This window comes from Rhinolophus hipposideros (genome assembly GCF_964194185.1).
Source record: "Rhinolophus hipposideros genome assembly, chromosome: 18".
NCBI classification, from domain to species: domain Eukaryota; kingdom Metazoa; phylum Chordata; class Mammalia; order Chiroptera; family Rhinolophidae; genus Rhinolophus; species Rhinolophus hipposideros.
The window spans coordinates 31,398,522-31,425,916 of record NC_138064.1 but is presented as its reverse complement, the minus strand read 5'-3'; the positions used below and the strand labels follow the sequence as shown (position 1 = coordinate 31,425,916).

The 27,395-nt window shown below is 38.6% G+C and overlaps 1 protein-coding gene across 9 annotated transcripts in view; it reads left to right on the top strand.

The window, feature by feature from the left end:
• Window positions 1-23,504, top strand: part of PPP1R9A (protein phosphatase 1 regulatory subunit 9A) — a 266,446-nt gene extending 242,942 nt beyond the window's left edge. For 6 of the 9 annotated variants that reach the window (XM_081080102.1, XM_081080106.1, XM_081080104.1 and 3 more), the window contains 7 exons: window positions 2,576-2,663; window positions 2,762-2,845; window positions 13,734-13,932; window positions 15,952-16,071; window positions 16,930-16,953; window positions 17,959-18,141; window positions 19,491-23,504. In XM_081080102.1, the coding sequence (XP_080936228.1) occupies window positions 2,576-2,663; window positions 2,762-2,845; window positions 13,734-13,932; window positions 15,952-16,071; window positions 16,930-16,953; window positions 17,959-18,141; window positions 19,491-19,700 (908 nt within the window). In that variant the 3' untranslated portion in view covers window positions 19,701-23,504. The remainder of the gene's footprint in view (window positions 1-2,575; window positions 2,664-2,761; window positions 2,846-13,733; window positions 13,933-15,951; window positions 16,072-16,929; window positions 16,954-17,958; window positions 18,142-19,490) is intronic. The other 3 variants (XM_081080108.1, XM_081080107.1, XM_081080103.1) reach the window with 2 other exon arrangements.
• Window positions 23,505-27,395: the final 3,891 nt, after the last annotated feature.

The following is a 27,395-nucleotide window of genomic DNA, read 5'->3' as shown; positions in this document are numbered from 1 at the left end:
GATGATAACCTCTAAGGAGAGCAATAGACAATGACAGGAAAGAATCATACAAGAACCTTTGAAACAGAAGTTGACTAGGTCTGGGGAGAAGAAAGTGAGGAGGTCAAAACTGATGACAGGGTTTTTAAGCCTCAGAAAATACGGTCTTGTCATTAATAGAAAATAGGAAATCGGAAACATTATGGGGGAAAATGATTAACTCATTTTTAATAGAGGAGACTATAGCTCAGGAAAGAAGCCAGGCCTTGGGAGGTGGATGTGGGAGTCCCCACGATAAAGGGAAAGGTAGTCAAGAGTCTTGTTGCAGTGAGATTGAGGAGAATGAAGTCCAAAACAGGCCTTAGTATTTTGCTGTCGGATCCGTTATTACCTTTGAAAATGAGGACTGGGTCAGCAGACTTCTAATTGCTTGTGAAGGTAGTATTGGAAGAATTTCAGAAAGCCTAATGGAAATTTTACATAAAGCTGAATAACTAAGTAAACAAACAAAAATGTCACATTTCTTTTTCTTTTCCTGAAATCATAACAATCCACTTTTGGTTTTTAATGCAGACTTGAAGTTCTGATGTCCATTAATGTGTACTTCACTGATTTAAAATGAGAAAGTGCATTATTACCTAATCTTGCCTCTTCAGCCTTTTGAAAGCATTCATTTAAGTGTTCCTTGGAACATACTTTGGCAAATGTGTGAGATAATGATGTGAGGTTGCCTAGCAGCAGATCCTGTGATGGGCAGAATGAGGCTTTTAGTCCCGAGATGTCCAGTAACTGTAACACTAATAGGTTACAGAGTGTTGCCATATACATTGTCTCATCTGGTCCTCTCACCGCTCGTTAAAACATCTCCCAGCTACCTCTAATTCAGAAAATCATTAGGCAGTCTTCTTTTCAACTTTGCCCAGTCCTAGCCATTAAGAGTTGTTTTAGGATGGATCTGGAAAAATCCTGCACTTACGTTTCTTTGTCTTGTATTAGGAAAATTGAAATTGTGCCTTTTTTTTTTACCGTCCATTGGAAAAATCACCTCAGAAGGCATTTGTGCCATGTCTGTGGATTTTCTTTATGTGTCTGTCTCACATTTGTGGCTGTTTAATTCAGCTACCCAAAGACTAATGAGGCAAACATTTGTAATAAATATTTGAGGCTAGAAGTGCATTTTGACACGGACATATTTCTGACTCTTGCATTTCATTATGTACTTTTCATGGAATTGATTATTGTAATCTGGGTATCATTAGCTAAAAATATGAAAAGCTGATTGCTAAAAATCCTTAGAGTGTTTGTCAACATCCTGTGCTGCTTTAGAGCTTTAAACAGATTCCTAAATGAGAACTGTATGTGTACTTCAGTTTTATACGTATCTGTGTTTAAAAATTTCTCCTGAAATTAAAAAAAAAAAAAAATTTAAGCAAAATTAACCTATATGGTTAATTGAACACTTTCTTAAGAGGACTGTTCTCTCTATACTCCATGCCAGAAAGCTGCTGATTTTTCTTTTTTTTTTCATTTTAAAAAGATAGAGACAGACTGACACCAGACACTTAGGAAGGTAGTTTCACACTCAAATATGCATCAAATTTAAAACAGCCTTTGTTAATCATCTCAGATAACTGGACATGCTGAAAGATAACACTGAACAGCATCCTTTGCTAAATAGTCCCAGGTAGAGCCTCAGGACTTACATGCCTTGTCCAAGGTGGAATAAGCGACACCGGTGGAATCTAGTTCCTGCATTTGACATTGAACTCCATTCACAAAGCCTCTCCACGGACTGGTTTTTGGCATCAGTTCAAGTATCCCCATCCCCAGAAACTGCCACCCTTTAGAGTGCTAGCATAACTCAGAGAGGTGAAGATCATTCAGCTCCAAACACTGAGGAGCATTTGGCGTCTTCAGCATCACGGGAGACCAGCCAAGTTGTGCTCCAACCCAACTTTAAAGAGAGACCTTTCAAACATACAAATGTCTTAAAGATGAGTCCCTGCTTAAAAAGTCTCCCCCATGTTCTACCCGCCTCTGTCCTAGAACTGACCACAGGGCATTAGCAAGGGAGAGACCAGAGGGAAAGCTTTGGCTCTCACTTTCTCCCCAAATATCCCAGACTCTCCGGGATGACTTTCTTTCAATTCAGTACTGGGCTGGAGATGGGGGGGGGGTGGGGGGGGTGGGTTCCTGTCGGAAGGCACTAAAACCCAAAGACACAAAAGGCATGGAAGTCAGAGTCCAGGCATTTGAAGAAAAGAGTTGGAGCCAGAAAAGAAACAAAAGGAAAGTCATGTCCCTGCTTTGAATGTAAAGGGAGATTTGATAGTGTTTATTCTTCCTTATTTTGTTCATTCCAATATATTTGAAGTTAAAGCTCTTTGTGATGAGCATTTGATCTTAGTCCAACAGGACATCTCCCGGCTTAACAGAATGTTCCTCAACATAGCTATGTTACTTATATCTGAAAAAAGCATCCGTTATTTTATTTTACAGTTAGGAATTGAGGCAAATCCCTTAGTTGTAGAGGGACTGTGACTCATGGCTTTAAGAAAATAATAATTGGTCTTTTTCACATATGTGTATATCTTAGATGGTGCCAAAGGTCCCAAATCATTAAGGGCATCCAGTTCATTGGTGGTGCAAGGAGGAAAAATTAAGCGGAAGTTTGTGGATCTGGGGTAAGCACTTTAAGATGTAAAAAGCAAGCCCTCTGTAAAAGTAGGATTAAAGGAGAAAACGTCAAATTCCCCTTTCTGACTATGTACTGTCATTATAGGGCACCACTACGAAGGAATTCCAACAAAGGAAAGAAATGGAAAGAAAAAGAAAAAGAAGCCAATAGGTTTTCTCCAGGTGGCAGGTACGGGTGGGTGATTAAAAGCACAGATTTATCTCTATATCTAAACTTTCTGGCCCCCTTCCATTGTTAACCAGAAATCAGTGGTCAGTGTCTTTGAGCTGAAGTCATATACCTAGAAATGAGATGAAAAAAATTGCACAGTTTGTATTTGTCTTACTCTGATTAAAGCCTACACGTGGCCTTGGGTATATCCATTGGCTTAATTTCAGAATGATGTTTGCATGAACAGTTTCAATAAATGTTTATCTAAATACAGCATAAATATATCTATGTGATATATGCTGAAACACTTAGGCGTATTTCAGATTTGTTGCCTGGCTCTTCACAATATCAATGTCTTCTCTTTTTGTTAACTCTGCAAGGGTAATTGTGCACAGAAGTACCTGTTGGCTTTCAAGCCTGTTCTGTCCACACGCATGTAAGAACGGCCACTGCCTCTTGCTGAACTCAGCCCTTTAATTGACTGCAGGCCCTACCAGCTATGCTTACTGTCCAATAACAACTTTCCTATAGAGGAGTGAGCTTTGTACTGCATGTTGTCAAGTTTTCCCAATTTTATTCTGAGATTACATCATCTTAAACTTAGGCTTGTATAGGGAGACAAGAAAGCATAGAGCTCCGAAGTCCGACTGCCTGGGACTTCAGAGCTCTCACCTTTAAAATCTTGGGCAAGTTATTTATTTAGCCTCTGTGTCTCCATTTTCTCATACGTGAAATGAGGGTAATAACAGTACCTACCTCATAACATTATTGTCAGGGTTAAATGAGTTTTCATATAAATCATTTAAATGGTACCTGGCCCATAGGAGGTATTCAAAAGTAATAACGAAGATAACAATTTGCTATTATTATTATTTGCAAGTTACAGAGAATTTTTATGTTTATCATTCTATTTGATTCTTACAATAAGATTGGGAGGGCTGATAATAAAACCATATTTCATTGATAAAGAACTTCACCTTTATAAAATTTAATTGATTAGTTCAGGATTATTCAATAGGCAATTAATGCCAATTAGCTGGGGCTTGTGCCTTCTGTCTAGATGTCTTTCCAACACTCCAGGTCACCTCCACCTCCTTATGCATCTAATGGTGTTTATATTTCTTTATGAAATTTGGGAATCATCTCAAAAGACTAAGGAAGAAACAGACAAAATGCTAAGAATAAAAGATGGTACAATCATTTGGGGACCACTTATCCATTTCATAGGTCGTTCCCTGCTGTTTGTTTGTTTGTTTGTTTTCTCTTTTTTGGCATACAACTTGGTGATGAAATTGTACCTTCTCCCTGGGATTACAGGAGAATGGGGTGGGGAATGAGGAGAGAGAATTCTACATTAATTATTTTTGTTATTCTGGGTTTCCTTTATGCTCCAAATTGAAAAGGGGTAGAAAGCTTTGTTTATGTTGACGACAACAATCCCAGGAAAAATAAGGCCATAATGCAACTCAAAAGAAATGTAATTTTGTGTGGCTTTGGAGTGAGAAATATAAAACAGTCTACTTTGTGCCTTAAAGTTAAGAATAGAAAACTATCAAGTATACTCGGGGGTTGGGGGGGGGGAAGCAACAAATGATGACACTGTTAGAGAGAGAGAGAGAGAGATGGGAGAGAAACTCGGGCACCTCTGAAGGGACACTGTCCTCCCTTTGGTCCCTAGGCTTCTGAGGCAGTCACTCCCTCTTACCTTTGAGGCTAAAAGGGATGTAAGCACAGCCATTCAGCGGGGACCAGAAGGGTTGACTAAATTTCATTATGGTAGCCAGAGATTATCACCACCTTGTGTAAATTCCAGGTGAAAATCAAGCAAATTTTGATTCTGTTGGTAAGTGTCCACCTTCCTCAAGGCAGAAGCATGGGGAGTAGGTGTGGGCTGTCATCAGCGTGCTGCGTCACCACAGCCAGTGCCAACTTTTGAATCAGCAACCAGCCAGGCTTCTAGTTTGGCTGCTTAGCCAGCTCGGTATTTTTAAAACATTCACTCTGGAGTCTCTTGGCTTCAGCAGTCACAGATAGTTCCACAGGTACCAATGCTACAAAATAGTTTTGAATTAGAATCATAATTGTCAAATTATTTATAATTACAGTAGAATTTTGACAGGACAGAAAGGAATTCATGTAATTGAAATAGCAGAACAGGAAAAAAGGGGAACTTTTTCTGTTTCTTGGGTAACACTAATCACATCTAATGACAGCCTCCGTTCTCCTATGTAGATTGACAATGGGTCCAGAACCTTACAAAAGATATTCCAGGAAAAAACAGTTACTGCCCAGTGGTTGCTTAATGCAATTGAGTTGGTTTCATAGGGCCCCTGAGGGTGGAAGGGTGATAAGCACCATTAACTGCAAATTCCCACTGCAGCTGCTGAGAAGAACTGGGAATAAACTCATCCCCCCTGTGAGGCTTTCTCAGAAAAAGGAGGGAATGACTCAAACACTGAGTTAGTAATCTTATCTCCTAGGCCTTTCTTCCGGTTTCTATAAGGTTGTAAAAATCTAATGAGGTCATTCATTCAGTTATAACCTGAGACTATTAGACATTAATGAGGCAAGACATTTGATAAATTTGGTCTTGGTTTTAGTTTTTTCCCTCCCCAAAAGCAAAAAGAGCTTTTTGTATTCCTTGTGAAGACATAATGACTCAACTACAGGACCAACATGACACAAATAGATGAGGTTAAAATAATAATTCATTAGTAAACCCTACACAAAGAAATACGGTTTAGTTTTACCCTTTTCAAATATGTGCTCCGTGAATATTCTGATTTAAACTGGTAACATAGCAGATTAAACAGTAGGAAACTTATAGTTGTCAGAACTTGTTCATCCCTTAAAGTACACACCAAAGAGTAAAATAAGATACTGTCCTAAATTCCAGAGTAAGTAGCCACTGATGTCAGTGGATTGTCAGCTTTGGATTTCTTTGGGAGAAGCTCCCAGTTTAGTCACTGAGTGGAAGGCCCATCAGCAGATCTATGCTTCTCAGAACCAAACTAATTGATGGCGTATGGGAAAGTGACGGGGAAGGGAGATGGCACTCCTCTGGGGAAGTAAATCTGCATTCACCCTGAAAGTGTGAACAGTGGAAAAAACACTGAGCTGGAATCCAAGTATTCATGCTGACCTTGCCATAGGTAAGTCTCTGAATTCCTTGGTTTCCTCCCAAAAAGTAAGTGAGGTGGATTAAACTGCCTAGTCTGTAACTGCCCGTCCATCTCTATCTGCACTGTCCAGTGTGAAGCGTTAGTCAGATGGGCCATTGAGCACTTGAAATGTGGCTACTCTATATTGAGATGTGTTGTCTGAGAAAATGCATGCTGGATTTCAAAGACTTAGTATGAAAAATAAAAAGAATGAGAAATATCTTATTAATAATTTTATAATACTGAATATTTGTTAAAATGTTTTGAAGATTTTGGGTTAAATAAAATATATTATAAAAATTAATTTTACCTTTAAATGGTTTTTCATATGGCTACTAGAAAATTTTAATTTATGTAATGTGGTTCATATTATATCACTGTTGGACAGTGTTGATCTATATGATTCTATGAAAAACACACACTCCTTTGGTTGGTAACTCATTATTTAGTTGATCTATAAATTAGCATGTATTCTTGTTTATTCTTTTTTATCTATATGTAGTTCTCTTTGTTCCAAATATGATTTGTTTATAAGTATATATGATGCAAAATAATTTATTTTAAAAGTAAATTGGATAGGGAAAAATAAGATGAAGGAAAAAGTAAGGTTGGTACTTAAAATAGAACATCTTCAAACTTAATAGTAAATTTAACAGTGGCCTTCAGTAAAAGCTAAAAACATAATATCAAAGTAGTTAAGAGCCTGGGTTCAAATCCCAGCTCTGCCACTTATCATCTGGGGTAAATTACTTAACCTCTGTGTGCCTCAGTTTCCTCATCTGTGAAACAGAAACACATACATACATCACATACCTCTTTAGAGAATTGGGAGGATTGAAAGAATCCCATTTAAGCACATTGTAACTCCTTAATATAAACAGCTATAATTATATTTAATGCAATTCTGATGACAGGGATATTAAACAAAGTATTCCCTGGATCTGTCTTGCTGGCGTTCTTGTTTATCCAAGGGTGATTTTGGTAATATCTTGAAGAATGAATGAACTATGTCGGTTATAATTCAGACAGCCTTTCATAGATGTTTCTCTCAAAGAAGCTTTAGACAAAAGGATGACATTACAGGGAGTTTGAGACCATACTCTGCCCTGTTGCTGAGCATGGGCAGAACCTCTCTGCTCCTGAGCTGGAGTGGAAACACAACCTTTTAGAAGACTTGAGGGGCTGGCCGAGCACAAGTGCAGGAAGAGAAACACCTCACCTCTGCCTACACCTGGCCCACAGGAGCACCCAAAGCGGAGCCACAACTGTCCTTTAAAAAAGGTTTTAAGAAACAGGAAACAAAAATGTAGTTGTAAATGGCCAGCAAAGAATAGCCATTAGAAGAAGGCAGATTAATTAGAGCCTGGAAAGTTGTAAAGCAGATATTACCAAGCCACTGTGTGGCCCTGAGCAACAACGATGAAAACTCAGTGAAGCACCGAGTGGACGCCTAACTTTGGCAATATAACTTTCATGGGTTCTCCCCTTCACTTGACATTCAGAATGTCCAAAGGTAGCTTTGTTCTTAAAAAGAGGATTAGTAGGGTTATAAATTAAGAGGAAGTTATTGAAGTCTCCAGTTTTATTGAAGTCTCCAGCTTTTTGTGAGTTTCAGTATAACTTACAAATCTTATCGTTTTGTTTATAGTAAATATTACATAAAATAAAAGTCACTTTCACGGAGACCTTTAAATAATGTTAGCTTAGCCTCAGTACAACAGACTCGTTCCCCCATAATTGCCTCTCTTGGTTTTAGCTGCTTTATAAATTTAATCTATTCAATTTTCTTTTTTAAGGTACTTCTCAATTCCTGAAATCTGACAAACTTATATTCTTATCAAGTCAACCCTTTTCCGTTCTTAAAAAAAAAGCCCTCAAAAATCTAATAAATTAAAATAATAACTATAGTGATTCTAAACATCCCATATTCTTATCCATGTGGTCATTTTACATTTTAATCAGTTAAATCTGAAATCAATTAAATATGTTCATGGAATCAACAAACAAATTTCTCAGATTTTTAATATTATAATTTTTTTAAAATCCTAAACAATGTGTTATTTTTAAATTTAACATTTTTGTTTTGATAATATGTATCTTAATTTACATGATCATCTTGCTGTTTCATTTTAAACCTTCTCTGTATGGGAAAGACTCGTTAGGGGAACATTTTCTCTGTCTCAAATGAGTGTAGGGAAGGAAAAAAACATACTTTTCCCTCTACACCTCTTAGGTTATCTGGCGGGAGTCCTGTAAGTTAGACTGGCAGTAGACAGATTAACAAGGGGAACACATACAAATTTATTTAATATATTTTTTTATGTGATGTAGGAACCTTCATAAGTAAGTGAAGAAAGAAGGGGTTAAGCCTGACCATTTTTATAATAGGCTTGATGTAGAGCGAAAAGTCGTGGAAAAAATGTGATAGAACAAAAGAGTATGAGATAAGGATAGTGAACAAGGGGACATTTAGCAAGACCCATGCATTCATTTGCTCAGGTTCCTCTTCATGTCCCTCCATCTATGGAAGTAAAGATGCTTCTGGTTCCCAACAATAAAACCATCAGAGATATAGCTATGACTTGTGATTCTATTTTTTTCCAAAAGTGATAGTGTACAAGGTAAAAAACGGTGAAGGAAGTACAGGACACACACCTATTTTAATTCCCTAGAAATTATTTTCATATCTATTAAGAGTTTATTTCTGCGACCTGCTTTGGGGGAGATGAGAGGGCGATCAGAGAGTGTTTCCTGCACCTGCCACTTCTCAGATTCCTTCAGCTTAAAATATTTGATACGACAAGGTGCTGTATTTTGCGGTAGCATATCCTGAACCCCATCATAAGTTAAGATTAAACATTCTACAGGGACCATCTCAGATGGGCTGTTGGTTATCGATCAGAGATTCAGAGCAGAACTCAGGATCTAGAAACAGGATATGTCCAGGTCTCCTGAGCTGCAGATGGATACCAGCTTATCATCGCTCTTATCCCTTAGAGCAGGGGTGTCAAAACTTTTTTCATCGTTTTTTACCAAGGGCCATATGCGGTAAAATACACAAACAGCGGGCCAGTCACTCAGGTGAAGTAGTATTGTCTCACCTGGTTTATTTAAGTAAACGAAATATATTTTTGGAATTTCCTGCAGGCCGATTAACAATGGATTGTGGGCCGCAGTTTTGACACCCGTCTTAGAGTCTCCAGCTCCCATTTGGAAGGGTCTGGCTTTACAGCGTCAGTCTCCTTGGTGGATGTTAGAACCTTACAGAATTACTTTATCTGACACGAGTAAATGGAAGTCTGCAGCCCTCTCTTTGCACCTAACTTTCTTCAGTTAACCTCCTTTATTACCTGCTTGAATTGTATGTTCTGTTTATGCTCCTAATTATGTTTGGACAACATCCAATTAAATTCTGAAGACTTCATACACCTTGTATTCAAAATTAAAACCAGCCAACCAAAAAGAAAAATCACCACGATTGTTTACCTGAGAAATTTAACTTTGGGGTGCTAGCCCCAGGTTAAACTGGTTTCAAAATGTATGTAAATGAGTTCCTTGCTCTATAGAGTTGTTAACTATAAACCATTTAAATGCCGGGCAACACTCCCCCCACCTCACCTCCCACACCCCCAAATGATATTTCAGGGCTACAGAGACTTAATTTGAAGCCTTTCTCCTGGTTCCTAATAATAAAACCATCAGAGATATAGCTATGACTTGTGATTCTATTTTTTTCCTAAAGTGATAGTGTACAAGCTAAAAAAGGTGAAAGAAGTACAGGACACACACCTATTTTGATCCCCTAGAAATTATTTTCAGATGTAGTAAGAGTTTATTTCTACCAATCTTGATTTTTCAAGAGGACTAGTAAGGATCTATATAGAGCTTGTGTACCTTAGCCCATAACTTGCCCTCAGAGTCAAAAAGTTAAGAAAGGAAGGAGGAAGGGAAGAAAGGAGAAAGGAAAGGAAAGAAGGAGGGAAGGAAGAATTTTACGTTATTCTTTACATATTTCTCCACTAAGTGAAACAGACCATAAGAGTGGTCAATAATAGAATAATTGTTACCAAAACTTCTCTGCACCTTCTGTAGGCCCAAGACTTCAATTTATCTGAAAAGGATAAATGGCATTTATTTTAGAAAGCATGTTTGGTAAGCTGACAGATCTATAATTTTACAGTAATGGAGAGTTTGCTTTTTAACATGAATATTCTATACTCTAGGTCCAAGCAAATGGAAACATACTACTGCTCAGTTATTTATGGAAACTGGCAAACACACAGAGATTACATCAGTTCACAGAATTTTAGAGTCAAGGATACACAAAGAAATGAGGAGGGCAGGATACAGTCTCAACAGGGCACAGCCAGACTTCCTGGAGACTTGGAAAATCTTCTTCAAAATACCCCTGGACCTGGTGGTTTCCACGCCTTCCATTATCTTCCGTTATCTTTGGAAGCCTCTGGATATCACCTGAGGCTCAGCTTCAGGGATCTCCTTCATCATGCTGACATTGCGGCCTCCAGGCCAGTTGTCAGTGCTGGATGTACAAGTCCACCTGGAATTATCAGTCTTGAATATTTTTCTGACAGTGAGAATGTTATGAAAGAGTTTAGATGTGGTCTTCAGATTTTGTTTGAAATGTTGCCCGGCCAGGATTTGACCTACCAAAAGTCCGTTTCATAAAGTCATTAGAATGACAAAAATTAGAACACAATATTCTTATTTTCTGCCTTTTAAAATTTTTTTTTAAGTGGGGGTGATTACTCTAAAAGCATTGTTACAAAGGCAGTTCACTTTTCACTTAGGAGTAGGACAAGATAGTCATGCTATCGTTAATAATAGCCTATTGATAAACTTTGAAACAGTATCCATATATAGAAGCTCTGCCATACCTTATTTGAATTGTCAATGAACTTCTTTAAAGATTGATTTCCCATGTTACTTTGATTACAGAAATGTATAGCCAAAGGGGAAATAATCATCAAGTCCAGTTTATCTCAAATATGCCCAGTTAATGAGTGTGAGACTACAGAGAAAATATTTTTGTTTCTGCACAATTGGAGTTTTTTGAGCATTTTTACTAGAATATGGGACCTGACATAAAAGACCAGTCCTAAAAGTTAAATTATGACAGCTAGGTAGTGAGATCTGCAGAGAGACTTATCTCCCCACAGGTATGTAGTTGGGGATGGGGAGTGGGAGATGAGACCCATCTCCATGGAGACATTCCAAGGTTGTAAAGCTAGAGATGCAGGGGGAACTACCATGTTTCCCCAAAAATAAGACCTAGCCGACAGTCAGCTCTAATGCGTCTTTTGGAGCAAAAATTAATATAAGACCCGGTATTGTATTATATTACGTTGTATTACGTTATATTATGTTATATTATGTTATATTACATTACGTTGCATTATATTATATATTATACCCGGTCTTATAGTAAAATAATTCCCGGTCTTATATTAATTTTTGCTCCAAAAGACGCATTAGAGCTGATTTCCCGCTAGGTCTTAGTTTCAGGGAAACACAGTAGGACATATATTACTTTACAAAGCTAAGAACCCAAGATCCTTCCCAAGTTGTCTTAGGTTGGTGCCAAAGTAATTGCGGTTGAAAAGGTTAAAAAATGCAAAAACAGCAATTACTTTTGCACCAGCCTAATATTTGTTGATATTAAGGATATAAGGTTTCTCTTTCTGGGGGTGAGAGGGGGGACACAGCTGTCCCTCTCCTATATAACCATCCAGATTCATATTTTTTAGATTTCTCATCTACAGTGTAGTCCAAGTATAGGATAACAACTGGTTCTCGTTATGTCATCCTGGAAAGAGGAAATTAGGGTTCAGGGAGCCAGTGCAATAATTTTCTGTAATACACCTATTCTGTTCCAGAAGCCTCATATTTGCATTTCAGATAGTATTAATTAAGTATAGATATTAAAAACTTTGAGAGTCAGCTCAGATATGTGTTAAAATAGATTCCAGGTTAACGCCTCCCTTCCTTTCCCCCAAATTCTAATTCAGTAAGTGTGGGTGTCCAGGAATCTGCATTGGAACAGCTTCCCAGATGATTCTTATCAGACTTGTTTGGGAAACACTGCACTGTTCCTCAACCCAGGCATAAAAAGGACTTCTTACAGAAGACTGGTCACACTCTGCGAGCATGTTTACTTCAGTTAATAACGTTCAGTTATTATACCTCTCTTCTCCATCTTTTGATAGTAATAACTGGATTTAAGGATACAAAATTTTGTTTTTGTTTTTGGTTTTTGTTTAAACTTTAGGTTGAAATTGAAGGTTGATACATCTCTGGTGAGTCTTTCTCTAGTATCCTAGCAGACCCCGCCCCCTCCCCCCTTTTTTACACCATTCAAATCATCAGATCTTCCGGAATTCTTAGAGTGACTAACAATTTTGCTCACCCAACCTATGATCTTAGTGTTTTATCAAAACTTCACTGACTTCATTCTCTTTAGTTACCATTCTTACAATCCCTTTTCATTTGTACAATGCTTTACAGTTTACAAGATGGCTTTATGTTTATTGTCCCATTTGATTCTCAGAGTATTCTTTGGAAATGAACAGGAATTGTTAGGAGTTATACTATTTATGTAAACTAGAAATAGTTCAAAATACTTGAAATGAGATGTGAGAAGGTTGATATTCAGTATCCATGTGGGACATAAGTTGTCTAGCTATGGTGTTGATGAACTTTTAATTGAAAGGGAATCTCTTTCCTGTCATTACATCAACAGCTAGCAAACAATAGACATTGCAATCCAATGTCTGTTGGACATATTAAGGGTGACTTCTTCCAAGATGCACGGAAACTACTGCCCATTCCTGCCTCAACTCATGATGATTATTTTCCTCTGACCAAAACATAAATATAAATGTGCAAGATGTTAAGAATACCTGCTTTCAAACTGTTTCTCAAATGCTTTTGAATCCTTTAAATGTTAAATAATAAACATAGACCATTGTACTTTTACAGTGTTCAAAGCACTTTTACAACATTACATCACCTGTTATTTAATTCTTAATAATCACACATATTATTTAATTCTTACCCATATGTGAGATACATAAAATATCCAGCTTTTACAGATGAGGAAATAGAGGCTGAGAGAAAACCCAAGGCCATGTCCTTAGGAGGTGATAAAACCTGGATCTCCAAAAAGATTATTAAGACTTCCGGTCTGGTGCTTCAATGAAAAGGCACCAAGATGATGATGAAAAACCAATAAAGTGTGTGTTCTGCTCAAAGTATCAGGAGCCCTGAACTTCCCAAATTATTTAAAAATATCATTTTCTGAAGTTTAGACTCTTGGGAACATGTGTTCAGATGAGGCCAGAAAAGAATGCCGGTTATGAGCTAAGTGTCACTAGCAGTGAGGCACTGATGTATGACCCAAATAAAGGGAATGCTTTATTGGATGACTATGGTCCTCCCTGATTTTAATTCATCCACATTTATTAGGCACAGTTCCTTAAAATTCACGATGGCAATAGCAATATGAAAATATCACTTATTGTTACAGAATCTGTTTAGATGTAAAAAAGATAACAATTAAGATTGATGTTCTAGTCGAAAGGGCAAAATATTTACTCTTAGCTGTTGTGTAGAACAGTTTCTCAAACTGTTACTTCAAACTATATCCAGTGTCTCTTCAGAAGTTACGTAAGTTTGCCACCGGCCCTTTCTTTGTCTGACACACCTATTATTTTTTTTTCATAAAACAGGATCTTCAGAGGCAGGCTGGGACACTGGAAACCGAAGCCATCCTCTGCAGCTCAGGCCTCCCCTCGCTCGCCTTGCATGCCTTTCTCGTGGTTTAATGACAGCCGGAAAGGATGCTATTCCTTCACGAACCTGCCTTCATCCACAAGTCCCCTACAGCCTTCTCCTGAAACTCTAATTTCAGATAAAAAGGGGTCCAAGGTAGAAAAATACATGGATTAAAAAAGCAAACAAGAAAACCCCCAATCTCTTCCTTCTCTTCAATCTTTGGAAAGCATTCTCAACTTGTGTGTATGCTCTGGATCCGAGACACCAATGTGATAACACTGCAATAAACAGTGCATGGTATTTCCTGTGTGGGGAAAAAGAAAGCCTCATTTAACCACCACCTTCTTTAATACTGTTCCATTCTAGATTGTGTGTTAATCTTTGGTTACCTGTCTTTACACATATTGCTATTTAATCTCCGTTTGACAGTTAAGCCATGCTGGGAAAGATGCATTTGAATCATGGGATAGTGTATGATAGATCTGTTTACCAAGTATTCCACTTTAAATTACGTTACAAAACTACTTTTGCTGCGCTTTTCAAGATTTACTGGAAAACAAATAAATTTGGGACTGAATATCAGTTCAGTACATCTAAATGAAACTCTTTAAAACAAACCATTGCTGACATAGCACCCTTACTTATTTCTTCTTTTAAATCAGACTTCCATGTCCAACAACTGTTGTATCTCTATCCTGAAGGTTCTTCACCTTGAACAGAATTAGGAATCATGTGCATGGATGCTGTTGTTTTTAATGCATGATGGTTATTTCCAGCATGACGCTGCAAACCTTCTCTAACAATTTTATTGAAACACATATGGTGGCTAACTTTCACATATTTGGTCTCCTTTTATGTATCTATGTTCACTTTTCTTTTTCAAACAGAAATGTCTGCTTAATATTCCTCGAATTTAATTCCTTTCTTGATGTAAACAGCTCACAGGGTTTTGACGGGGTTTGGGGCTGTATCTCCCCTGATAGTATCAAATGGTAATGTGCTGCGTTAAATGCCCTCTGGCTTAAATGTTCTGCTAGCCTAACTCCGCGTGTTCTGATGTAGTCTCCTTTTTTGAAGATTGACCAAACCTTGGAGTTTGTTTGGTACTGAATTCTCCAGCCTCTGACATGGCATTTATTCTTAACAACCAACTAAACCCAATACAAGGGAACCTAATGGAAAACTAACAGTCCAATTTCTAAGGAAGTGGAATATGAAACAAGATGGTGTTGGTCAAGTGCTGGGAGCCCCTGGGAAGCCAGTCATTCTAGAATTAGAAAAGGAGTTTTGATAGCAATAGACCACTTTGGCCTGGAAACATTTTCAGTATTGGATCTGATATATCTCAATGTTACTCAAATAATCGTACCATTATCTGACGGTGGAGAGACTCCAGATTTGGTTTAAAATGTGTTCATGAATGCAGCTAAGTAGTCATTGTGAATTTCTTTTGACTTTAATATTCACTGAACATTTTAATGAAGTACTGGGGAAGTTTTATTTATATGCCCCCCACCCTCCCCCTGCCCCCAGGTGATTGTTTGTGAATGTGTGTCTGTTCATGCGGCAGCCTCTCTGGTACTTGTCTGGTACCATGTGAGCATTACACTTGAGCGTGTAACTACTAATGTAGTGTCAGACTGTGACCTCCCCCGGAACTCATCCTCTTGAAGGTTATATCCAGGAAAGGATCTGCCATTTCTTACAGCATTTATCGCAGCCAACAGCAAGCTATGCTTCCCAGGGGATACCCAAGCTACCTTTCTCATATGGATTGCCATCTGTTCCTAATAACTCAGGCTCTCCACACCATCTTGTATTTTCACTTAACACTGTTAACTCAACATGATTAGGGTCAAAGAAGAGAGACTCATTAATATTACCCCTCTGAGCAGTTGCAGAGGATAATGAATGCTGTACCCTTGAAGAGAGACTGAAGAATCATTTCTCCAAAACACCTATCCATTCATCTGATGGAGAAAGCACCCAGAATCCCATATTAACCTCAGAAGGTGCAGTGCTCAACCACTGCCTGACTGAAGGTCATCACCAAACCCAAAATGAATTTTTTCTAAGATTACTTAAAAATAACCTTATTAGAACTTGCAAACATACCTACCTCTGGTTCATTCATGTTGCTCACTTAACACTGAGCTTCATTTATTTTTACAGAATTTCACCTTCAATGATGACTTCAGCCCCAGTAGCACCAGTTCGGCAGACTTAAGCGGCCTAGGAGCAGAACCCAAAACACCAGGGCTCTCTCAGTCCTTAGCGCTCTCTTCTGATGAGGTATGCTCATGGCACTCAACAATAGAACCGCTTTCTCAGACATACATGTTACCCGTGAATTATCACCCCGGAAAGTGTTTTTGAGGTAGATTTTCCATGGGCATCATCGAGACCATAGTTTTATATTTGATTTCTCTCCTTCTCTGTCTTACCATGAAAGCAAAGTATTATTTCTCAGCCCCTTTAAGATGTCAAGGGAGCTCCCTTATTATATACTTGGACTTTGTCTGACTTAATTGGGTGACTCTCAACAGAGGTATGGCAGTGGGTGGCTGGGGAGTGGAGAGCAAGCATAGGAAACAGCTCAGAAATCACACAGTTTCCAGATCCTCTGTTCCTTTTCTCCCTCTTCTTCCCCACCATCACCCCTACCCTAAGATTCTGATATTCCCTCTGAGTTGGGCGTGGCCCCTAATTGAGAATCGCAATGGTGGAGAGGGGAGAAGTAGAGTTCCGATGAGGAAGAACTGGGTAAGAATCACTAATTTAGAAGCCAGGGTCAAAATAGCATTGCTAAGAATTCCCAGGAGATAAATGTATACAAGAGAGGCAGGAAATTACATTAGTGATTAACTTAGTGCCCCAAGAGATAGAGGAAAGAAATGCCAATATTTGGAGTGGGTGGGACGGGGAGAGGCACTGTAAGTAAAGATAGTTTTGCTCTAAATATTTGTTTTTAGTTATTCCTTTCTAACATGATTTTTCTTTTGTAAAATTTCTTTTTCCTCTTCAATTTTTCTACCCATATTATCAGGCTTGGCGTGATTTTAATTTTATTCAAACTTTGTACCTCATATGTTGTGTCTCCTGTTTCTATAACGCTTTTCTTTTTGATTCCTTTGTTGCTCCCTCACTCAGAGCCTGGATATGATAGATGACGAGGTGAGCTATCAGTGGGCTGTGCGTGGTGGCTTATTTGGTGTTGTTTGAACGTTTTCTCTCTTTGCAGATGATTTAAAAATCAAACAATACAAGAGCACTTTCCTCGGTAGTGGAGGAGTTCCTTGTGTTAAGTAGTTTTACTCTCTGCCCCTGTCTATACCTCAGTTTAAAAAGTATTCCCGAGCCAGGAGGATCTCCACATTCCACCTGAATCCCCCATCACCATTATCTGACACCGTCCACTGTGTTCCACCTCCTTTGCCTTCATCTCGGCTTATCCATCCCCTCTGTGTGTTTCCCCTGCGGGTCACTGAGGTGACTTCGGTTTCTCCTCCCAGAACTATCTGTCATTGTCTTCATCTTTCAGTTTAGTGGTTCTAGGAACCAGCTGCCCTTTGAGCTATGAAAAGTAACATTCTGCATTGGACAGATCTGCAGACTTCTCAGCCTCCGTTTCCTCATTTGTTAAAAGTAATTATGGATACTGCCTGTCCTCCATTCCTCATAGGCTTGCTTGCTGCTCAAATGAAATAATGGCTGTGAAATTTCCCCTAAGAATGCCTAGGGCTTAATGCTCTCCTAAGTGAAAGATACCTCAATATTTTTAAATGTATTGTTACGTATCTCCAATGTCTTCTCAGAGGATAGATGCAGGGTGATGCATTGCATATAGAGATGAATGAAACGTTTGTTTGCTGCGCCAGATCATCTTTCTGAGGTGCTTTAATGTCAAAGCTTGCAATATTAGAGTGCATTTTTCAAAATCAAGACTTACATTAATAATGCTCTTTTATTTGGGGGGATTTTTAAATTTCTGAGTACCTAAAAACATGTAGATGTTAACTGCATATGTGTGTTACACACACTAGAACCATTGGCTTATTTTATGGTTTAAAAATAAACATGGCTCTAGGAGGCAAAAAATTCCTTTTGACAGCATGATATGCCATGCTGATCCATCGCGTTTCGGCCTTTTAACAACACTGTGTAACCTTCCTACCTCAGATCCTTGATGACGGACAGTCCCCCAAACACAGCCAGTGTCAGAACCGGGCTGTTCCCGAGTGGAGTGTGCAGCAGGTCTCTCACTGGCTAATGAGCCTGAATCTGGAGCAGTATGTATCTGAATTCAGCGCCCAAAACATCACTGGAGAGCAACTCCTGCAGTTGGATGGAAATAAACTTAAGGTAAAGAATCGTATGTCTGTGTTCAGGTATCCGGTATAATTTGTATTGCTGGTAGCACCTACCATGTTTTCATTAGATAAGAGCATTCTGCATATCTGAGAGGTAATTCTCATCAATGGTCGGCAAAAAGGACATTAGTTATTTCTGAGTAGTAAATGAAGTTTTGGAAAGTCATTAAGGGTTTAAACAGTAGGTAGGCTGCTGGGTGGGAGAGCTAGGAACTCACTCCATCGCTCCACCTAGTAGCACGTGGTCCGTGTATTAGCTTACTTCTTATGTAGTATGGGTTTTTATAATGACCAGTGTGGACTCTTTCATTACATTAGAGTTAAAACCCATGAATCTTCCTTTCTTTAGTCATTTTTCCTCCATTCCCTCTCTTCCCTGCACTCTGCTCCAAAACTGGGATGATGTTTTCCCCAGAACTTTCTTCTCCAAATATGTGCAGGCCATGTCTGCCCTCGCCCTTCATCACACTCTCATTTTCCTCCATCCAGTCCATCTGTTTTAGAAACTGAGATGGCACCCATCCCTGTGGAAAGAGGGCAAAAGGAGATTATAGCCAGCTCTTCAACCGCAACTTCAGCCCCCTGCTGGGCTGACGGGCAGATGAGTGTGTCCTGACAGTCTTGAAAAGGTTAGAGATCAGTCAATAGCCTGGGAATATGAAGGCCCCACTGACAAGGCGTCCCTGGGGGGGTGGGGGGGGGTAGATGGATGCATCCCACCGTTTATTCTGAAGGTCACGAAACATCTGAAGTACGGAACCAACTCCCCCTATTCTGAATTCCAAGCTCATTGAGCAACCTCATTATGAGCAAGTTTCCGGTATAGGTCTGCCTACAGGGAAAGAATGGCTAGCCATGCTGACATGAGCATTCTGGCCGGCATTTTTTGGTCCTCATTTTCTAAATAAATGCATTGGTAGAAAAGAAGCCATGTCAATTCTTCCTGCCCTTCTTAGAGGCAGCAGGGGTCCTCCACTCTTATCTTTAGAAAATATTGATGAGTTTAGCAATACTTTTACCTGTAAACGTCTACAGCCTAAAGGTTGGATAAGCGGAATTGTTTCCTGTTTTTCATTCATTCACTCATTCATTACCAATTTGGGAAGCATTTACTAAATGAGCTTCAGTGTATACTGTGCTAGGGATGTCAAACAACAAAAGAGCAAATAAAGCTTAATTCCCCCAGTATGTAGATTTTTGGCAAATGTGATGACCTCTTCCTCAGTTTTTACCTCTTCAAGTATGTTTAAATTATTTTCTGAGTTTGAACATACTGTGACGTCTACCTCACCATAAGCAGAGAGGTCATTAGTTTATATTCAGTTTATATTTCTTTCTTAGGCTCTTGGAATGACTTCATCCCAGGACCGAGCAGTGGTCAAGAAAAAACTCAAGGAAATGAAGGTGTCTCTAGAGAAGGCTCGGAAGGCTCAAGAAAAAATGGAGAAACAGAGAGAAAAGCTGCGGAGGAAGGAGCAGGAACAAATGCAGAGGAAGTCTAAAAAGACGGAAAAGATGACAGTGACCACAGAGGGAGCCGGTGAGCCCTAACTCACACTCACTTCCTGAGAGGGTCTCCACCTGTTGCTGCCCTGCTCTCCTCTGGAGGATGAAGAAGGAACTGATGATAGGGGTACTGTGCTCTAGGCCGACTGGGGAACCGTGTGTTGAATAACTGCGTTTTCTGCAATAACAGAATGCACTCTTAATTTTAACCTGCTGAAATAATCCCAAACCACCTTTAGTTTCTTAAACAAACCGAGGAGCTCATTTGTGAGAGATGCAAAGTAACTATGTTTCTCTCTTACTTACCAACATCTTGTGTTGTGCTGGGTGGGTTGTGTCATTGACAGAACCAGCATGACCCTGCCTGACAAGTGCGTGACACACCCTGGGGTTAATGGAGGGCCATGAATTTCCGGTCTGGGATGCTGACCCTGGTCAGTGGCATGTAGCCTCATGACTGAGAGCACGACTCTGCCAGGAGATCTGGGCTGCAGCATGTACTCCAGCATGTGGGGAAGTTCCCCTCATTTCTGTGTCTGGACAGTGAGACAACCCCACCGTGGAAATGTGGGCACTCTGCCACATAACCACCTACTGTGGCCACAGGCGAGCCCACTGCTCTGCTTGCTGGGTATCTGAAAGAGAAAAAAGAATTATGATTATTTGTTAACCCCAGAAGGAAGAAAAGCCTTAAGAATGTGGATGTGGGTATTACCTTGGGGTTCTGAGGGTAACATTTAGCCTCCAGATTTAGCCAAACAAAGGAAAACTTCAGATGTTAATGCAGCCATGGGATAGTGGGATCTGTTGTTTACTTTGCTACCACTGCATGTTCAGTATTTTCAGCAACACTGACACACACAGCAAAATTCCTTTTTGCCCCAACAAATTGAACAGGAAATTGATTTTTGAGGAAACCAACACTTTCAGGTTTCCTCTCCTGGGGAACATTCCGGCTAGTCTTCAGCCTGACTGTGACACAGTCAGGAACTCGTCACATATTTTCTACTCAAGATTTCCCAAGTGGGCTCAGTTAGTGTTTTAACAAATGTACTTTTAAGAAAAATAGAAATACCAATTCGAAAAAAAATTTAAATTTGAGTAACAATCAACCAGAGAAGCAATTTTATTGAGCACACAGGATGTTCCCACAAAGGAAAGCTGTCAGTTACATTTTAGAGATGCTTTGAATGGTTTTTCTGAGCCATTCTCTTCCATTCTTTAGAGATTTACACTTTACACTTAAAGTTTAAGAAAGTACATAGGATACAGTCTACAGTGGAGGCAGTTAGGCATATTTCAAAGCCAGTGTTAAGGATTTCAGTATTTCATCAAACTAATCCAAGGGCAGGAGACTGGGGCAGAGGAGGAGACAATTTCTTGAGAAATATGAAATGATGGTTTTCTTCTTGTTGTTGTTTTGCTTTTTATGCTTATGTATCTCGTTCTCTTTGCTGCAGTAACTCTAAAAATGAGGTCATAGACTTTCCAAAGGACGAGTTTTACAATAAGGGTTGAGGTCAAACAACTTCTTGGACAAGTATTCTACTTCCTTTACTACTTGGGGTGTCTGGATCCCTATCTTCCACTGGAAATGTTATGTACGCAGAGCGTGGTGGGGAGGCTTTTGGAGCTAACACACAATGTAAAGGGGCTCCTGCCCATATAGTTCTCTCTCTCTTTAGAACATTGTGATTTTATTTTATTTTTTCGCTTGTCTGAATATCTGAAATCTGGAATTGTCTAAACTAGATATTTATAATTCTGTTCTTTCCCTAAGGCCCATTTCCTTTTCAGTGACAGAGTATTGTCTGTTAAGCTTCAGTTCTTTTGTCACCAATCCTCAGAAACACCATCATAAAGTAACATTGTGCTTTACAATTATCAAAATCACTATGTATGTTTTCCTGTCTTATCTTCATTTGGGGTATGATAATGAAACTGCCATACTGGATACTCTATTAATATTTTGAAATGTGTGGTGCTTTGCTATTTATTAATATCATGAGAAACAAGGAATCACTATTAATGAACTACCAAATCCAGCAAATCTTTTCTAATACTAAAGACTAAATTAGTTAAAATCTGGTAATACTAGTGCTTGCTATTGTAAATTTTTGCTTCTCTTTGAAAAAAATGATCTGGATCACACTGGAAGTTTCACTGTATTCATTTTAAGATTGGAAATAGAAGGATGATTATCTTAAGTTATGTTTACACTTTGGTAATATTTGAAAATGGATGTATATACTGGGAATGTCTAGAAGTCTCATAGTCTCTGCACATAATTTATGATCTATTATATTGCATTTTCTAAAATGTCTTAGAAGTATTGTCCTTTGTCTTAAATTTATTGGTACACTTCCAATGTTTAGGTCAATGACTAACCGACAATATTAATCAAATTGTGATTCCTCAAATCATTTAGTTTGTGTTATAACTATTTTGATTTTTTAAGTTAAATATAGTAATTTTAGATCTTCGTGAGTTATTTTTAATGATACTACTTAAAACTGCTGAAATTATAAGAGGCACTTGATTTGATTGTCCGACAGAGGATAAAATGTAAACTGACTGATAAAAGGGTATGAAAACGAAGTGAAGGACCTCCGATCTTGTGAGCATTTTGTTTCCTGTTATTTTTTTAACTGACTCTAGTGCATGATGCCTAACCGAGGTTCCAGTGTCTCACACAGTTCCCACTTCAATTCTAGTGGTTTTCAGTGTCCATGCAATTTTACACAATTGTTGCTTCATGAACCTTAAAGACTTTGCAATTTTCTTATTTATCAGAAAAGGAACAAAAAGGGAATATCTGGTTAGTATGAATTATATTCCCTAAATGACAGCTCTGTGTGACTCTAACAATCACCAAAAGTGTTTGTGGGTTTCGGTAATGCTTTGGGGGCAGGGGATGCATGGGGAGGCCCAGCTGTGGACAGAGCGGTGTGTGAGCGGAGTGTCTGGGTCAGGGCTTTCCATTAAAGGACTTTAGTTCTATAACAGAATTACGTTATTGAAGACTATCTCCTTTAAAGTAACCTACAGTTTATGTAATAGTTATCTAATTCTTTTTTATTTTATTTTATTTTTTTTTTTTGCTTGAATCAGAAGTTACTGCAGAGTGATACATTCGGGCAGAAACCTAATTTTGCCCATTCTGACACACAGATGAAGTCTACCTTAACTTGCATGACAATAAAGTTATTCTGTGCTGTTCTCCTTTAGCTGGGGTTGACATGGGTTTCACACCCTCAACATCACGTAAGCATTTTTAACCCACAGCAGTTCACGATCGCAGAATGATAGGTGCTGATGCCAAACTCAGCTTTTAAGGGGCATGAAATGGGAACACATACTTCCTTGAAGTTGTTGGGGACAAAGTGGCAAGAGGATGGGACAATGAGGCAAATTAACCCTTGCCACTGCCTTTTGTCCTGTCATCTCCAGCCTGAAATCTTAAGATATCCCAGGCCCAGTCTACAAAAATAGCCCTGGGTTGTTTGATCTAGCACCTTACTTAGCCTTTATGGTTTGTGCTGAAAACAAAGAATTCTTGTCTAGGTTCCTTGTGTAATTGGATTAACATGTGCTTTAAAATTACATTTTAAAAGGTAAATGAAAGTCTGCATTTCTATAGATTTTCTGACTCGTTCATAAGTGTTAAAGGTCACAGAGGCCAAGCCTCAAGAGAAGAAACCCAGTGTTTACCAATAATAGTCAAGAATATTTTAAACAGAGGTGTCCCAACAATTCTGTAGTGTCCCTATATAGCTGCAGATGAGGTGCATTTCACTTTGTTGGACAGCGGTCTCTAGGGATCATGTCACTTACTTAAGTCCTCAGTGCTTTCTGAATAAAAAAGTAAAATGGGAAAGAAAAGACCAGGCTTTTTAAAGTATCTTTTCAAATGTATCTTTAATCAAGGGTCTACCTGTATACTCTTCTGACGCTAAGCATTTAAGGATGAAGTTCAGAGTTAAAATGTTCATATTTTCTACCAGAATTGTTTGCATTATGATGACGGGGTGGGAAGTCAATTTCTAAAGACAGCAATGTTTGTAAAAAGTCTACGTGCTATAGCGATTCACTCCAAGAAAACAATCTGGGTGTGCAGGCAGATTCATTTATATTTGTTTTAGAAACTTAAAGTCTCAGGAAATTTAGTCTTGGTCCAAACACTGGGGGGGGGGGGACGGGGGGAATAACACCATACACTACACAGGTAGTCTTTGAATAACATACTGTAGCAGGATAGAATAGACCCAACCGAGAAGTCAGAGGGCACAGAAAAAGCCTACAGAATCAGTTCCCCCTGGAAAATGAAATCCTGGGTGGATGTGTGGAGGGCATGGTGGTTACTTGAAGGCTCACATATGTAATATGTGGACCAAATACAGCACATGACCTGCTTTCAGATCTACAGGGTGAGAAAGGAAAAAAAAAACCATGATTTCCAATCCTTGGCCCTACAGCAATCCCAACCCCAAACTGCTAGGGATTCAAGAATGAATAAGAGGTAAGGAATAAGAGAACAAGAGGCAACTTCTCAATATTGTGCATGCCACTTGTGTAGATATACAGAACTACATATGTGGGACTGCATCTCCCACCTTAAACACACACACACTGCAATGACATGGCATAAAAAAATAGATAGCATATGTGGAACTTGGTAATGTCAGAACCAGAGCAGTAATCATAGCTTTATTGCCACTGTTTGTGTTGTGTAGACATTGAATGGCTCATAAAATTTGAAGAGATTTTTTTTAATGTATTTCTTCTACTAAATGCACTTATCCTTCTACATGTTTATATATTTTGGTAAAATTGATTTATTAGAAACTTGGTATTTTAGTAAGATAAAATTTCCTCAAATATTTGGTTAATGCTTTGATGTCAACATTGCACATTGCTGAGTTGTAACTCAGAAGTTTATGCAGCTTTGGGCATTTTTAACTGCAGACTGCAGTTTCCTTGGCTAAACATTGCACTGTGTGTTCTTGTGCATTCGCTCATGCTCTACTACAACATATTTGGTAGCTGTGATGCATAATTAACTACTGGCTCTCTGATGGCAGCTAGCCATCATATGACCATTTATTTTCTTCTTTTGCAGAGTGATGGCATGATAAGGTCATTGCCAAATATGACCCAAGTGGATATATGAGTGTGAGTATGTTGTTGGAAGGTGTACACTTGTGTTTCTCTCAGCTATTTTATTCACACACCCAGGTTTTCTGTTAAGGATTTAATCTTTCATCCATGAAAGAACAATGGGCCAACAATAGCTAAATTACCTTAAAAAGTGGGAATTAAGAGGAAGTCCAGCTAGATAACACCTCCCAACAACATCGGATTTAGTTAGTGCTTAGTGAAATCCCTTCAATATTTATGTGTGTTTTCCTTAATATTATTTATGGTCATCACTACTGCTTTTGTATTTTTTAATGGTGTCGCAATTAAACCACTGGTATACCTGCTACATATCACTAACAGAACTGACCAGCTGAAAAACGAAAAAAGAGAGAGAATGAATTCTGTTCCATTGTAAGAAGTTGATTTATTTTAATCTTTCTTTATATAAAGGAAAAAAAGTTGTTTGAAAATAATTTTAAGTCCAATAAATATGGATAGCATGTTATCTGAAACTTTTAATTTGTACATTTGGTGTCTGATCCTTTGCATGGAAGAGACAATAGTGCCACGTCTGAATTGTTCTCTTGTGCTCGGTTAATGTGTATTTCTCTAGATTGTTCCATTTCAAATGACATTTCTTACTCTTTGGTTTTCAGAGGCATTCAAAGCAAAATATTCTTTGTTTTCTGACCAATCTAAAAATAATCTGTGATTAAATTTAATTTGTTAGTGTAAATAAACTTCTTGCCAATGAGTATTATTGTTGTTAGACAACGAATGCAATAAAAAGAGAAATACTAAAATCTGTTGAAGTAATTTTGTTTTTCCTTTTCCATTTTCACCTTCAACTAAAACAAGCCTTGACTGGGTAAACCTGTATTAACTGTCAAAATAATAACTATCAATCAAGAGCAAAGTGCACATTTTCCATAGAAATGAAGCTAAAAATAAGCTTTAGCCCTGGTAAAGTGTAAATTGGCAGCTAGAATTACATTTGAAAGCACAATTACGGAACTGGACATAAAGTTAAAAGATCAAAGCTCCCACTAGAAGCACCCTCACCCACCTTTCTGTTCCCATCCCAACCTCCTCACAGTATCTGATACCTATCAGCCAGGAAAAGGTCTGGGAGAAATCCATTTGGCTATGGACCTCACACAGCATGGGGCAAGCTAAGAGTCAGGCCATCCCAGAGTATGGGGTTCCTTTCAACATTTTTATTCCTGAAACCTTAAATGTTCAGAAGACTGAATATAACAAATGAGGGGTGTTAATTTATCTCTCTCTCTCGCCATAATTTATCTGTGACTAAAGCTTTGGCAATGCAAAAAATTTAGCTCTGAGCATCATAGAATACATGAATTAAGCTGTTTTCTCTTCCTTGGAGTGTGTGAAGAAATTCCTAACCAAGAGAAAGTATGTGTCCCTTTGAATGCTTTTGAGTGTAGGCTATGTCAAATTGGATAGCTTTCTCTTTGGGGGAGAGGGAGGTGCGTAATTTGCTTATTCTGTCAAGAACAAGAGAACAGTATAGTCGTTTTATTGATATATCAAGTGATTCCTTTTAAAGGAAATATGTGGGTTTTTTCAACCTAGGCACCATAACTATTGATAGTTTCAAAACAATATTTCAGAGATTCCGACTTCAAGGGCTATGAACAGCGTCACTTAATTAATTGAGCACTTATAGGGCACATGACATCATGCCCCCTGAAATCATTACTAAAAATAACTTTTATTCCGATGTGAGGAAAAGTGGTTGCCAATCCAAACAAAATGTTCCTGTTTATTACTTGAAGTCAGTGGTCTTACACTGTTAGCGGTTTTCAATTTAGCAACAAAACATTTTTCCCCAAATGCCGGGCCATGGTCATGGTAAGTACCTTAGAAACACTTTGTTTCTAATGTAACTGCCTGAACATCCCAAAGAAATAATCCAGTCTGGAAGCCATACCATCAGAACAAACAGACAAATAAATGAAGACAGGTCAACTTTCCATATGGCTTTTATAAGAAAATGATCAAGTCATCTTCCGAGTCACATCCCTCAGAAGAGAGCCAAAGATTGGTAACCTTTTCTATTTTTCGTTTGTCTACTTTTCTATTTTTTTCTTCTTAGCCTCCACAGCAAGTTAGAATAGAAAAAGCACCACCACCAGCACCAGCTCAACAATAGTGTCTTTGGGGGGGAACTTAGCTTTCTCTGAATTCGTATTGGGCTTTATTCCATATCCAATCACTGATGTTAGCAAACTTCTTCCTTTTACCAAGTCAAAGAAACTAAAATGTACAATGTGTGCTGAGATAACAGACACTCATAATTTTCAGGTGTGACAACGCTCCCAAGAATTTTACGATTCCTTTTTACATGCCATTTGCTAGAGGAGAATCATATAACAAGAGTTAAAGGACAATTGGGGTATTTAAGTTTATGTTTACCGACCAAGTCAGTACATAAGGGGAAACATAAATAAGGCTGACTACACAGTATGTCTAATGGCTTTGCTTAAGAAGACATGCCTGGAGTTGAGGGGTAGCTTGAGTGCACATCTCGTTTTCTGGCCTGTGGACTCAAGTCCCTGAGTGAGTCCTGGAGTTCTG